At 31.0% G+C, this 16,514-nt stretch overlaps 2 protein-coding genes across 3 annotated transcripts in view; one reads left to right on the plus strand and one right to left on the minus strand.

Moving 5' to 3' along the window:
- LOC130896892 (uncharacterized) overlaps positions 1 to 16,514 on the minus strand; it is a 222,530-nt gene that overhangs the window by 18,801 nt on the left and 187,215 nt on the right. Inside the window, exons 7-8 of the mRNA XM_057805264.1 lie at positions 10,623 to 10,913; positions 7,863 to 7,977 (exon numbers count right to left, since the gene is read on the minus strand). Of these exons, the coding sequence (XP_057661247.1) occupies positions 7,863 to 7,977; positions 10,623 to 10,913 (406 nt within the window). The remainder of the gene's footprint in view (positions 1 to 7,862; positions 7,978 to 10,622; positions 10,914 to 16,514) is intronic.
- LOC130896922 (uncharacterized) lies at positions 664 to 5,076 on the plus strand. 2 transcript variants are annotated; one of them, XM_057805326.1, is made up of 6 exons: positions 706 to 772; positions 831 to 889; positions 1,032 to 1,098; positions 1,259 to 1,596; positions 2,344 to 2,628; positions 4,669 to 5,076. In XM_057805326.1, the coding sequence occupies exons 2-5, from the start codon at positions 850 to 852 to the stop codon at positions 2,595 to 2,597; spliced, it is 699 nt and encodes a 232-aa protein (XP_057661309.1). In that variant the 5' UTR covers positions 706 to 772; positions 831 to 849; the 3' UTR covers positions 2,598 to 2,628; positions 4,669 to 5,076. The 2 variants fall into 2 exon arrangements, with proteins under 2 accessions (XP_057661301.1, XP_057661309.1); XM_057805318.1 differs by having other exon boundaries at positions 664 to 772; positions 2,344 to 5,076.

The raw sequence follows: 16,514 nt of genomic DNA on the forward strand, positions 1-16,514 counted from the left end.
TGGGTGAGAATAATATAAGCATTTTTTCATCAACTTTAATAATTAAACTCCACGATTCCATACTCATTCTGATATGTACGATTTGTCCTACTTTATAAATTCATAAATATTAGAATATAAGAATGTTTATTTTTCGAAAAATAGCTAGCGTTAACTGAGACATTAAAAACCTGGATGTCTCAGAAACTAAGTTATGCTACTGGCATGACTACTTGTTTTGTGTCAGTCGGTAATATTTGCATAGTCCAAGTTAGTCATCGTTGGTCTTCAAACAAAGAACTATTAACTAAAGATGTTTAATCTGGAAACTAAAGTGAGGCGGTGAAAATCTGTTAGGGCGTAAAATTTTAAGGTGGAGGAAATACAACAGAAAACACCGAAAAAGTTTTCAATATGTACACTGCAATGAAATGTGTAACTGTGTGTGTGTAGGGAAATATAAAATACCTAATTTAAATGGAAAATAATGAAAATCGACCAAAATAACGGAGCAAACGCTCATACGCATTTAATAATTTTTTTCTAAAGAATATGGCTCTATGATGGGAAAAAGAAAATATTTATATTTTTCAGTGTAGCGAGTTTTAGCTCTAGCAGTATTTTGCGTCAAATGACGTTACGATTTTGAAACCTATTCCTTTTCGAGTCGCTTCTTGTGTGGTTGTATTTCTCTGCTTCAAATGTCAAAGTTAACTTCGACCAGAAGAAGATTTGTCATTTGTCGGTTATTCAAACAGTCTTTAATTTAGACAAACACAAAGGGCGTGGAGTGGTGAGTAATTTTTAATTAGGTAAAAATTCTTGTTTGGAACTAGATTTCTTCCTTTTAGATTTTATGAGTGATCAATAATGAGGGAAGATCCAAAAAATAATTACCCAAAGGCTTCAAGTAAGTGTAACTGTTGTGTTCGAATTCCTAATTTTAACATCTGTCAAATGTATTTATCAACATAAACTAAAAATGCACTACTTACTAAAAATACAAAAAAATGTTATATAGGTTGAATAATATAATGTGCTATTTTTTTTAGAACATCTAGTTAATGGAGCTCTTCTTACATACATTGGAGGGATGTTTCTTATGATTGCTTTTTGTAGGTATGTGTAGAAAATTATTTACATTTGAACTGTCAAATATTTATAGTTCAATTTGAAAAATGTGTTGCTCTTAAGGCTACCATTTATTTAGAATATATGTAATGGATTTATTACCAGGCTTAAAAATGAAATAGATGTTAATGTATTGCTTCATTTTCAGTCCATACTGGGTGAAATCATTTGATGACACATTCTCTGAATTCAAGCATATGGGTTTATGGGAATACTGCTTTGATGGTTTTCGCTATCCTTACTACCAATTTGATCATCTGTTTGATGGTTGTCATCATGTATTCAGTCAAGAATTTTATGTTATCAGGGAGTGGTTATTGCCTGTATGGTTGATGACAGTTCAAGCGTTTGTCACCATAGCATTTTTACTGAGCTTTGGTGCTCAAGTTGTTATGGCGTTTCAGTTAGTAAGATGGCCTCTGCATTTTATTTTACAAAGAGAGTACATATTATCAGCGATTAATTTTGTGGCTGTATCAGTTGTGAGTAAGTATCACATTTTCATTGATTTTCAAGTAATTGCTTAAATTAACAATTGTATACATAATTATTGGAAAACCTTTATCTATAAAATTATATAAATATAAACTTGAAACTACTTTTTCTAAGAATATTGATACTACTTCTATACATGAGGTTATCTTATTTGAACAAATCATGGATATATGCTGTAAACTATTATTACAGCCAGAATAATTGAATACCTTCATAAAGAATGCATTAGAAAATTATAAGGCAGTATTTTGTGATATTCAGGCACTTATTAACAATCTAAGATAATAAGTCACAGAAAAATGGACCAAGAACTACTGAAAAAGATTATACAACATCAAAATAACACAGGAAACCATAGAATTATGAATATATAAAGACAGATCATTAATATACAATACTTTTCATTTATTCTTGGGGGAATCGTAAGAAACAGTGAAATATTTATTACAGGAACCATATTTGCTAATAACACCAATGTATTAAGTTTCCAGCTAACTTAATTCTGATGACAAGAACATGCAGTGAGTTCTAGAATAAAATTTTGGAGGGTTCAGACTCAGCAAAAATAATATTAAAGTATTTTTCAAAAAGGAATGCACTTCGTTGCTGGCCATATTTAACAATGAATATTAATTCATACTTTGTTTTGTATATTTAGAAGAAAAGATTGAGTAGGAGAGTTTTCATAGTATAGCTGTTCTATAATTTGGATATATTTTGTTTTTTTTTCTGTTTTAGCTGTATTTATGTTTTTGGCAATTGCTATATTTGGAGCATCACATGTCAGAAGAGATTGGCTAATGTATCCAAATTTCAACTACCTATGTTGGTCATATGGCATGGCATGTTTGTCTTTCTTTTTTCATGGTTTTGCTGCTTACTTCATGTACAAAGAAGCATATTTCAGTTATGAAAGAAGAAGAGAATCTAAAAATTTGATCATGCAGATGCAGCCAAATCCTCAGCATCGGTTGGGATGGAATGTTTCATAAAGAATTTACTAATGTCAAAAGTTATAATTTAGTAGGTATATCTAAATGAATGGAAAATTTCTTTAGTTTCATGAACAGACTTTTTTCTGATAAAGTATCTACCTTTTAACACTTACTGGCCATTATTTTAGTTTTATGCTACATTATTTTATGAAATACTATCAATAGTATGTTTTATTTTTGTTATTCTTAAGTAACATCTCTAACAAGAAAAAAAGATGATATTTACTTGTACTACAAATTCTCGGGCTAAAAATAACTTACATCAGAGTACAAATGTGTTACGCTTTTCTACAATTGCTAATCACAAATTGATTTTTTAAGAGTGGTTGGACACATTAAAATGAAAATTGACATTGACAGAAAACCAAATATTTTGGAAATCAAAAGCTTCCAAAAACATCGATTTGTAGCCTGAACTGTTAAATATTTTGATATTTTCTTAAATATCTAAATTTAAAATTGGAAAAATCATAGTATCTCTAGGAGTGACAGTAAAAAATGGAAACAGATCTAACCAGTTGTTATTTTTCCATTTCTAGAGTAAATATTGTAACTTATATACAAATTCAATTGATAGTATTTATTATACTGACACAACCAATGGTTATTTGAAAATAACAATGTAAATTAATTGATGGTTACTTGGTTTACTTCTTATAATAATTATTGATGAAATCTAAATTGATATAAGTGCCTCTATACCATGGTATAATAGTTTTAGAAAACACATAACAGGTAAACATAATACATATTTAATTTTTCTGTTCCTGTCTATATTTTGCTATTTTTTGAATTGTTAAATGAAAATTTATTTAGTTTCTTTTCTCATTTTTATTGTTACATTGAAATAAATATTAATTTTTTAGCTACTTAATGTGTTGTTAAAACTTGTTATTTTTTTATTATTGATAAATACCTATAACACTTGTGCCTGTGTATTCAACAATCGCTGAAGCATTTCTGTTAGGAAATAAATATGAGTTACGGCCTTAAGATTTCAGTGATATTTTTCTTGATCACTCTATTATAGATTTTTATATTAAAGCACAATATTATCTATAAACGCACATATATGATACAATTTAAGTTTTTTATTTATAAAGCTGAATTATTCTAATTCTAAGGAATCTCAGAACCTAAGCCTAAGGAATCATTGGAAAAAATGAAATTTTTGGTACATATTTTTCTCACATCTTGAAACATTACACAGGCCTACAATGATTTTGGTGCTGTTAAAAGTAAAACAGATTTCAAGTACGTTCGGTACCCTGATAAAAATTGATACTTACTTTTTTAATGCTACTTGTAGTTTTTGAGATTTCGCAAGGGTAAATAAATCAAAAAACATTTAATAAATTTATAAAAAAAAACAACAAATTAAATTACTCATTATTTTACAGGTTAGAAGCACCTCTTTTTAGATTTTCTCCAGTTGATGTCTTCAGGACATTCCCGTGTAATACTCCAGTAACAGTAATCTGCCATCATATGCTCATCCCAGCGACCTTGGTATCTATCTTCCATCACCTTCAAATCTTGATGGAAACGTTCTCCTTGTTCTTCGTTATACGCTCCAAGATTTTCAGGAAACTTGTCTAAATGATTGTCCAGATAGTGTACTTTTATGCTCATATTACATCCAAGATTTTTAAAACGAATTAAGAGCTTATGAACTAATTCTTTGTAATTCTACAACACCAAAATAACAGCTGTCATCAATGTGATTTTTCGTTTCTGCCCAAATTACGGCACACTATACTTTAAATGATTACATTTACCGTTTGCCCACTGTCTTAAATGTTCACTACACAACTTGCACACAATGTTTGGAACCCACGGTTTGTCCAGAGCTTTCATCTCTATATTAAAATAATCAACGTATGTCTTTTTCACTGCATCTGTTAACGGTTTTCTAAACTTTTTTACTACATATTTACCACATATATAACAAAATGTATTTGGATTATTTACACAACACCTTCTCGACGATGGCATATCGATATTATCATTTAAAAAAAGAAATTAATTAATTACAATGACATTAAGTATAATAAAATACATTTTTTAGGTTATGATCGATCGATACAAATCTGAACGTAGCTTCGCGATTTTGAAAGCTTATCACGACGTCTTGCGGACTAATTAACCAAATTATAACAGAATTAGCGGCACCAAACAAAAATTTTTTTGTAGACCTGTGTTATTATTGTAATGGTTATTGTTATAAATTTCATGCAATGCAATTTTTTTGGTTTTTACTAAGTTAATTCACGTTTTACGACAAAAGACAATGGAGTAAGAATAGTTTTTAAAATTATTGAAAAACCAAATTAATATTCCATAGTTATAGTTTTACAAAAACTTGTGGTTTTGAACCATGATTATCGTTCACAAATGAGTGTCTTATATGCATCCGTCCAATATGTGTTTTATATTTTGTATGAATACTGTAGTTCAATAAATCTTTTGGAACACATTTTGATTGTTTTTTTTCTGTAGTATCAATTGGTAATATGGGTATTTGTATTTTTTTTTCTAAACAACATATTTCTGTAAAACAAGCTTTTCTAGTTGATTTTGAGAAGGAGAGAAGTTATCAAAGAAAAAGCCACATTCTTCTACGGTAAAATAATTAAGAAATATGATTTCTCAGCCAGTGAAGGAAGTGAAGAAAAATTCAAAAAGTGTCTTGGAATTCGTCTGCTAGGTATGATGGGCGAAAAACACTTGAGCTCTTGAGATGATTATAATAGAGATGAAGTGTCTGCTGTTCATGTAGTTAGCCTTTATGCTGCAATGGGTTTTTGGGGGGCTTTTCCTACTTCCATAACGTGGCCAAAAGAAAATTATGTTTCCGCAAATGATATTGTTGTTTTAAAGATGCTTCAAGAGATGTGTTGAAGTGCCGTTTCAAGCCAAGAAGCAAAAGAAAATCGATAGTTTCTTTACTCCAATAGAATAGTCCACCGGAATTGTAAGTATTGGTATGTTCACGTTTCTGTTTATAATAGGTAGAGCATTAGATGATTATTTTTAAAACGCTATTTCTTAAAAGACTCTTTTTGTCTGTAATATGTATTTTTTACTTGAAACTTGGAAATAAAACTCGACTCATTTTGTAGTTTTTTGTATTTTTACTATCATTTTCCAGTAATCCGAAGTTTGTCACTAATTCGGTACAACCCTAGTGTGATCTGCTGGATTAACAACAGTCTACTGTATGATAATATTTGGTTCCTACAGTACTAATTTAAATTTAAAATTACGCGGACGAAACAAAGGGAATATTGTTTGTATATCTGTTATAGGTATTATTTACTGGTTAATCTCGAAATGGCTTTTGATTTTAAATTAATAGTTATGTTAAGAGTGGAATTATTGCCACGGACCATGAATTCTAGAGAAACGTCTCACTATCAAGTTGTTTTAAAGATAAAATATGTATTTATTTATACAACATATATTAAAGAACCGTATCTTATTGGGTGATACAATTGATATTTATTTCAAAAGTCTTAGTACCGTTGAGATACCACAAATACATATAAACGTAGAAAAATTTATGGTTATTTTGTCTTGGTAAAATAGCTCATGGGTACTTAAAGCGACTGTATCTATATAACTATTTTTTGCTCTTTTGTATATACTTTTGGAATTACAATATCACAACTTAAACACTCAAAATTGATAAATGAAAAACAGTATTCACACATTCCCACTAGTCTGGTTAGTCTACTGGGAATTCAGTAGAATGGTTCTTTTAATTTATCTCGATGTACATTGGTATTGAGCTGGTTCTAACGATTTCACAAGGATATTCCTGTATATGCTTTAGAAATTGTAGACATATCTCATTAGTAACTTTTATGGTGATTTTTTCCTATTAAAGGCATCTTTTGTGAATAATTTATAATGCAAACTTTGATTTTAATAGTCAAGACAATTGACTTCATTTTGTTCCATTGAAACTATGACCCTAAGATAGAGTGTTCAGTTTTTGGTACAGGAAAAAGGCATAGGGATCTAATGAATATTGACTGAGACATGATTACACTGTTTATCACCAAAAAATTACATAGTCTGAGCTGAAACAGCCAACAAAAGCAGTTTTGCCACAAATCAAGGCATTGCTATCGTATTGTTTCATGAAAAGTGTGTGTTCTGGACCAAAGAAAATAGTGAGGAAAACTTCTACGTTTTACGGTGTTCGCTTCGCTTTTTATTAGGATGATTATGCTTAGAATTCGATGTCATACTCATACGATACACATATTTGGCTACCCAAAATATTCGAAAAAAAATTTATATGTGTATGAGTCAACCAGAAAGCCATATGGGTATAGAAATTTTATTCATAGATTTCCAGCTAGCCTAATAATAAATAAAGGGGCGAGAGAGAAATATCCATTATCAGCAACACTTTTTATTTTGTTCTTCGATTATGTAACAAGACATCTCAAAGAATAAAATAAAAACAGAGGGGGTCAAGTATCAGTACGCTGACGATATAGCTATAGTAGCAAAGAATCAAAATGTAACGGAAAAAATGTTGGGAAAATTATTGAACGAAGGCCACTAAATTGGTCTAAAGATCAGTACTGAAAAGACGGAGTATATGAAATGTAGCGAGGAGAAAGAAGAGTCAAAGTAAAAATTGGAAGATGTGAGTTTAAACTGGCGAAGAAGACAAGCAGCGAATGGACCTAGAGTATTATTAAGGTACTGAAAAGAGAAAATGACCTATACAGAAGAATAAGTGAAGAAATAAAAGAAGTGCTGGAGGGAGAGAATGCGGTGAGGATAATTAAAAAATCAAGAGTAAGATGGATGGGAGATATATGGAGCTAGACTATAAGCTGTGAAAAGAGTTATGTTGGAGTGAACGCAGAGTGGGAGAGGAAGACCAAGGTCGAGAAGATTCGATGAGGTGGAGATGAATTTGGAAAGAATGGGAGTGAGGGATTAGAAATAATGGCTATAGATAAGCAGAAATGGAAAGAGTTGGTGAAGAAGCCAAAGTTGTAAGAATATGGCACGATACCTTCTCTGTGGAGTTTGAAAGAGCTGCTAAGTTCCATATAAGGGATGTTATACCATTATATATAAGAGTCAACTGATATATCGACATAACTAGCATTTTAACCCATAGCGAAGAAAAAGAAGAGATGAACCAAAGTTTATCCTTGATGTACATAGTAGGGATTTTTTCCAGTAAGCATCTTGATTGTAACAATAAATTTAAAGAAGGCACTAGGGACTTACCAGGTATGTTTTGTGTTTCAGCAATTCTCAATATTTCTTCCATTGTTTCAAAACTTAAATTGCCATCCATTATAACTAATGGCGCTTGTTTTATGGTTGGTTCTTGTTTGAGAATCTATAAATGAAATTTATAAAAAATATTCTGAAATGAGCTTTTATTAAAAAGTTAATTCCAATCTTAAAAAATTTTAACATCAAAAATAGTTGTAAAAATAATGAAAGGAATTGGAAATGAAGATTAAAAATATACAACTTCTAGTCCAAATAGAAATAGTACTAATTACAGTGGTGCAACTACGGGATGGTAAGTGAGCAAAATGTATTGAAGTTTCAATGCATTTGAAGAAAAAAAATTGTAATCCAGTTGTGTCTAACACAGATGTTGTACTTTGTTAAAAACCTCTTACTGGACGGTGCGGAATGAGGCACCAGTTTTGCACACACTTTTCGCATGTTAAAGTTTCTATGTATTTGCTTCACACATTGTCAATTCCTATAGATTTAGCAATCGCACGAATGCTTGCCGAAGGTTAGATCGACCAAAATTATCGACTTTTTCGATATTTTAATCCGTTTTTGACGTAAAAGGGCGACCCGAACGTGAATCATTTTCAACATCTCGGCCATCTTGAATTAAATTGAACGATTAAACCATTCAACAACACGTGGAAGTGACAATTGCTACACACTTGTTTCAGTACTAGTTTTTCCAAGATTCATGTGAAATTCAAGAACAATTCTTGTTCTATTTTTACAGCAAAACAAAAAAGTAGCACCCACTCAAACGGCTACACTGGTTTAACTACAAAATCGGTAGACATCACATTGGAAAGAGTAGGCTTCAGACTAAACAACTGACAGTCGCTAGTCTTTTGCGCATGTGTACTTTTTTTATAGAAGCGCTAGTCTCGTTACTAAATAGCCACACCTCGTACACCTGAAACTATTATATTCGTTCGGCAAATATCTCGGGGTGTCTGGCCGAGAGTATATGGCAGGCATTAAGATTTATTTTTGTAATAATTTATGTTTTCGATTTTCTTTTGGACACGACGTCTAAAAAAGAATTTGCTGACTTATTTAAGTGTGTAACGTATCTCTGTTATTTCTCACCATTTCTGGCATTCTTAAGTAACTTGGCTATTCCATCCATTGAAAAATCTATGGCCCGAAATTTGATTTTAGATGTAATTAGCTCTTTTGTTGAACAGAAACCCTGAGGAAAGGAATTTCGATATTTAAAATCGTGTACTTGGACTACAATTGTAATTTCAATTCAATAGATACTTTTAAATTAAAGTGAATTATTAGAAAATCAAGTAATTAAAAAATTTGTATGAACCTACTTCATGTAGTGATTTATTATTAAACTCTTAGCATTAAAAGTGTATGAATAAGAAATATAAAATAAAAGTTATTATTTTTGTTATTTCAGTCTTATTATATTGAGACTGTTGGGCATCCGATGGCTACAGGCTACGGTATGGTTACGCCACTGGCAAATTTTTTATTGTCATGAGATATTGTCTTTAGTTTTATTGAGTTCCTTTAACTTTTTTCTTCTTAGACTTTTTAAGTATATGTTTTTCTTGATAAATCGTTTTGATTTTAGTTTTTTTTAGATAGAAAATTAGTTTCAAAAAACAGATAAAAATTGACGTTTCGATCTATTTTTTAAGTTTTACTGGGCAGGTTCATGTATCTTCCCTATAAATTCTATTTTTCCAAATCGAATGTTGTATCTCTCTTTTCCACTGAAAAAATTTGTGGTGAACGCAAATAGTCAAATCATAAAACATTGCAAATATTTCCATGACAATATATGATACAAGTAATTTTGTAAATACTTGTTTATGAGCTAAATGATTCAACTAATTTTAATGATATGTAAAGCTAGGTACAACATCCGAAATTACTAACGAATATTATGACTTTTATAACCACACAATTGACAAAAACTCAACGTATGTAACGACTAAATAACTAGATGAAGTACTCTTTGGATTTTCGGTTGGTTATTTAGAATATCAATATCGATTATTCTATAAATTTTTTACTGATTTTCAGTTTTACCAACGCCGGGTATTGAATTGATAACGACATATGCCGTGTTCAACTGCGGTTTGACAAGATTGTATTTGTCAACATAGGAAGGAAGCTTTCGTTGAAATATTTTCATTTTTGTTAACTTCATGTTTTTTTATTTATGTCTCAATTTATTACTTCTACAACTCTCACTGCACTCCTAGCTTGTTAATTTGCTCGATAACCACACCTAGACGGCATTACACTATATTCCACTTAAGAAAGCTTTACGTATCTAAACTAAATTGTCTTTTTAAGACGCCTCCGAAAAAAATCAAATTAGCTTATGAGTAGGTTTTTTGTAGTGTAGTATATTCGTTTTTCATTCTGTAACAATCAAGGGGATCTATCAATGAGGTGACGTTTATTCTAATCGAATTTTCGATCGTGTCATCGCTTAAAATATACATCTTGTGGAAACCTTGTTTTCACAGAACTCGATTCCAGCAATATACTGTAAGTATGTACAGCAAACTTCGCGGTAATTGAAAATTAAGATTGTATTTATTGAGATGTAGGGTCGAGAAATTGTCGACTACGTTAAGCACCTCATTAAGAGAGATACGTCAATATGTATATGATAAATAAATAAATAAAATTAATAAATCATATTTTATATATATTTTCTGAATCTCATATCACGAGACTAATTTAGGGTTATTAAAAAAAACTTACCAATTCAGGAGTGATTTCTTTGTGTATCGCCATATCTCCCATCAGCACTTTACAGTCACCTGCTTTATCGAAAACTATTATACAATTAGCAGTTCCTTTGGTTTTATTCACGTTCACAAAACGACTACATTCTATAGGAATAGATGCCTTTATCTGAATCCCATGGAAATCATCCCCAACCATAGTTAAAAAATTTGGAGGACAGTCTAGTTTGAACATAGCTTCGCAAATGTTTCTACCAACTCCTCCAGCGGTATACATAAATTGCGTTTGGTACATTTTTCCATCTAACTGCAAAAAAATATCAAATTGAGTAAAAAGTTTCTTAAGTTCAATTAATAGAAGAAATCATAATATGAATTGAGTCATGGTAGTAGATACTCGATTATTAAAAAAAAAAAAAAAATAAAATACACTATAAACAAAAATAATGTAGGATAAACATGATAAATGTAACCGACATGGGGATAGAGAGAGAGAAGATTGTTGGGCTTATTTTCCTCTTCAGGGCTGCAGTTGGAATGTTCTTTTGGGATTGTATTCTTATTGTGCGTACACCCGCTATTTCACGTAGAAAGTAAAATGGCTCGCAAAGCGTAGTTAGGTGAGACATAATAGGTGAAGGGCGGGTACATCCTCGGCTGCATTATTTCCTCACTTCGGACATTTAGATGATGTACTAATTCACCAGGGTACAGAACACCTGCAACAGCGACGAGTGGTGAGGTGTGGTTGGAGTTTTGGATGTCAACTAACAGTCATAGGGACACCGTCGAGAAAGTATAGTACGTTTTTGGGAGGTTGTTGGTAGGAGGTTACTTATAGCTGAAGATTTGGATAGGGTATTTTGTGCTTAGAGGGAAGGAGCTGTCTAATATCACAGGTGGCGAGGAGGTTAATTTTTTCTATAGTATTGTCTGATAGTAGGAATCACTTATAGGGCTAACAGGTCGTTCAGACGGTTAGGTATCGGAGTCATGCCTATACGAGGATATATTGAAAAATTCTTAGCCTACTATAAAACCAAACAAAATTTCAGTGTCAAAATATTTGATTACTCAACATATTCTCCTCTTAATTAGATACATTTATTACAGCGAACCTGCAACGTCTCTAGACCTTTAAAAAAATATTTCTTCTTGCTCTACAAACCAGACCTCCGTTGAAAGGAAATTTACGACCTTTTAAACTTTTTTCAGTTGAAGAAAGAGATGATAGTCGGACGGAGGCAAATCTGGAGAATAAGAGGGGTGTTTTAGTAATTCAAACCCGAAACAGAAAATTTACCTCTTTTGAAGCTTGCAGTCCAATTTTTTATGGTCTCATATCTTCGTTAATCTGCTTACCTTTTTACTCTTTTAAATACAGGTACTTGAAGATGGCTCGATACTCCAATTTTTCTATTTTCACAATTTCGGTGGACATCTTTTTTCTTTTAAATTATTGCGTAACTCTGGTTTACTTTTTTGACGTCAAACTTTATACTGACACTTCTAATAAGTTATTGGTAACGGAATATTTTGTTTATGCATGGAACTGGTCTAGGCTAATTAGATATCAATACATCCTCGTATAAAACATAAAACATATGTTGCTGGTGTAGAAGCGGCACTTATATTGGCAGTTTATGAGAATTGACTATTAGCAAGACAAGATATTTTACTGATTAGATTTCGTAGTTACATTTTTCAACCTACTTGTTACTCTCTTTAACTTCCCTTCTAATCCTTGCTTGTTGCCATTAGCTAGACATTGAATACACTGGTTACACAAACTTTGTAATGATTTTTAATCATGTTGATGCACCCTCACTAACAATATATTATAATTTTATTTCAATCATATAAAGTTTTTTGTGACAGCTACATTTCGATTTTTGATCTCATATACCTGTACTGAAAACTCTGTTCACACTACCACTACACCAATACTCACAATTACACAGTATGACGCGCATTTCGATAACCAATATATCATCTTCAGAGACTATATTTTTTAAAACTTCACTTAGACGACTGTATTATTATTGCATTTAACTACTTTACATCTTATATACGTTTGTTACATTGGAAACATTCCGAATGTGTTTTAATAACCCCGACAGTTTTTGTTATGTGTGTAAAGAGTTAACTTTTACATTCTAGCGTCGAAACAGAAGATTATGTAAGTAATTGTTATTTTTGTTTGACTCGAACAAAAGTCTAATTATACTAACTACCACCTAACTAGTGACTTAATTTATGAACCGTCATCTTCAAAATAACTGCACTTTTGACACAAAGTAATTCAAACTATTTAGCACCTGATTTGATTCTACTTAAAAAAAGGGTGGAGCTTTGGGGTTTAGATCAAAAGACTGGTACTTATTTTCTCCTTAGTTTCGAGATGGTGGTGATGAAATGGAACTTTTCTAAAGCAAGTTATTTGGACTATTGTAATAACGTTCTCGTTTGGTGAATTTGTTAAATTTGGAATATGATCCATAGCACTGGTCATTGTTCATTAACTCCTCCAAAACTAGTTTGAAAGTAGTACTGCTGTTTAATAGAAATTACCTTCCTTCAGTCCCAATTGCTCATTGTTCTGATATGAAAAGGACTTATGAAAATATGTGAATACGCTTGGAAAATTTTTGGCGATTTTACAGTTATTGCACGTTTGCTTGAACAACAGTTTGTTTATTCAAAATTTTGCTGTTCCATTTATTAGGTTAGGCAAAAAATGTAATAAAAGCTATGTCTAAAGGTGGCAAATCTTAAAGGATAGTTTCGTTGAAAAAATTATCAGCCTGGAACTCGCCTGGAATGTTTTGTAAGCGTTGTCCAAAAAATCTAGGAAACCATAATATAATTTATTTTCGTCAGTTCTTACAACATTTTTATTTTAAGTATGAATAGTATTGTTATAGTATAAGTATGTGTTTATATTAATGTAAAACCTTCCTATACACTCAATACTGTCGCTGTGTCAATCAATAAATATCTTGAATTATTCATACAATTTTTCGTGTAATCTGTGAGTTTTTTGCTTAAAACGGACCTGCTTCTACCCTCACCAGTCATTCAGATATTTGAACACGTTCGATAGGAAAACGTCGTCTGTTACATCATCACATCACTCCTAATAGAACTAGTAATCCTTTTTTTAATCTGGAAAATCCTTTGATGCCTGCGTTGGCATTTTTCGATATATTTTCATGATATTTCCATTGAAAAAATAAGTGGCAATTTGTAAAGTAAAATTGCATTTCCTGGCACAATAATTAGCTAAGTTATTATTTTAGAAAATGATTTGACATTTGAAATTATGAATTGCAAGTTGAACTATTCAGATTCTTTTAACGAGCAACATGCTCGGGTACTGGTTATAAAAAAATAATTTCCAGAAAACAAAAATATTAGAATGTGAATAATGTTCCGAAGCAACACTATCATACTTTCTAACAAACATTTTGAGAATTTATTTACTCAATTTGTTGGCCATTCAAATTTCCTACTAACAATGTTCTAGCGTAAAATACACAAGGAATATAGACAGGACCGTATTACTTGTAGTTTCTGATAATTTTTTCAAATGCTCAGTCTATAATTATTATAATTTTATATCAACAATTTCATAAAAAGTGTAGTTATTATTGTTACTTTATTTAATATTTCTGTTCGATATTTTCTAATAAATTCATTTACTAAAACTTTGAGTGTTAAGTCCAAGCATTAGATGTTTACTGCCCAATCGACCTCTGACCTGTTAGAACCTTAATGCTAAAAAATTATCATCTAGGTATCTTTAGAATTATAAGCAACAAATAGATTTAGTAAGTTCCGAATATCGACGACGGCATTTCTTCAAGAAAGGACAGATTGCCCAATTGAAGAATGTCATTAATTGAATTATTAGTACGATATTGTATTATGATACATTTAGTATATTTCATCTTGTTACGTTTACAATATTAGTATAGTTAGAACTTTTTACAAGTTGTTTTTGATTTTATCAAATATATTAATACAGTAGGTACGAAAGCGAAACAAAATCAAAAATATTTTTTCCAGGAACAAAGGGGAAAATGGATAAATCACATAAATCAACTGAAAGTTAAAAAAAAAACATACAAAATATCCAGGACTCATTTTTTCGCCTCTTCAAAATATCAAAATAAATGTTTCAAAAATACAATCATGACCGAGGTTCTGAAATCGCAAATTCATATTATTTCAGTCACCAAAGGAAAGTATATATATCTTATATACCTTTGTGCAAGGATCCTTCTTTCTATCCCAAATTTAAGTGATTAACAGATTAATGGAAAATTCTTTGTTTCATTAGCTAGTGCTACACGAACTCATTACAAAAATCTTTTTTTATACATTGAAGTTGGTGACAAATAATTAGTACTGAGATTAAGTTTATTTTCGGTTCGAGATGAATACATGCTACAACATTATTAGAAACATGATATTTCAAAATACGCCCTATCTATCTATTGTAAAGATTCCTATCGAATAGGTAATTTGCGTCACTTTCGTAATAAAAAGTAAAATCGGCAACAATGTACTGTCGGTTCGAATTTCGAAGATAAAGAAAACTTCACATTTAGTTGGGTTCCTTCCCAAAAAATTTAATTGTTGAAAATAGTTCTGTTTATTTCAGATGGCACTAAACTACCGGTTATTTTTATGAAGAACGAGCGTAAAAGTAACTAGATGGCGTGCAAAATTGCCTCAAATGGTTTTAACATTGTCACTGTCCTACTATCCTATTCTTTTTACAATGCTTGTATTATGTATTCTTAAATGCGATGGTACATGGCGTGGTCGCCACAAGAGTAACTGCCGTGCAGTCCTGGATCTGCGATCGTTGCCACATAAAAATAAAAACAGAACTTACTTTGACATATATTGCAGATGAATAATTTAATTTATTCGAAGTATATTCTTTGGTAAACGTTAATGTCGAATCTAAGGACGACTCATTATATTTAGAAAAACAAAATGATATTTTCGAAAATACATTTTATTTTCCATTCACACTTTACTCAAATTATTAAAATAGAAACACGTTTGTAATTTCTAGAAATTAATCCCGAGATGAAAAATTTATTGGTTTCATAAAAAAAATTTGAATTCTTGAATATTTTGAACATTCTGTTTCCAAGTCACAGTATTTTGGATAGATCCGTCATGAATTTGTTACGTGACGCATTAGTGCTAGGTATCGTTGAACTATCGTAATATCGTACAGTTCGTATTCCCTTAATTCATTGTAGTAGGATACGATTAAGATTAAAATTTTACAAATATATCATAATTTCTATTCTTATTTTGTGCATTGTTTACATTGGAAATTAGTTAAAAAAATTTGTAGGCAAAATTCCGTTAACACTTAGTTGGGAAAATATTCACACCAGACAAAACGTTGATATGCGTTTCCCGGGGTCTCGTTAGCACAAAAGGTAGTTTTGTCGTTCTATAATGAATAACGAAGGATCATTAATCATTCTTTAATTCTGTGTGAATGAAGTTCATCCATATAAAGGGAAAACAGTAGGGCTATTTTCAAACTGTAGTGAGTTGTGAAAAGTGCCAAATAATTAGAAAATTAGGATATTAGAACACTTTATCGCGTTAATAATCCATAAAAGATGATTAAATGTTATTATCGAGTACAAAGGTATGAAAAATATTATTAAGGAACAAATGGTTGGATGTTAAATTGTGTGTTTATTTGCTCATTATGGTTGAAGGTTGAAGTCACTTATATTTAAATGAAGATTTAAAAATATTCACTAAGCAAACCATCACTGAAAGAAAATACTGAGCATATACGGGTGGTCAATGGAAGAGATCATAGAGCTCAAAAATAATCAGTCAAAATAATGAGTAGAAGAAATAG

Source organism: Diorhabda carinulata, chromosome 1, assembly GCF_026250575.1.
Source record: "Diorhabda carinulata isolate Delta chromosome 1, icDioCari1.1, whole genome shotgun sequence".
NCBI lineage: Eukaryota > Metazoa > Arthropoda > Insecta > Coleoptera > Chrysomelidae > Diorhabda > Diorhabda carinulata.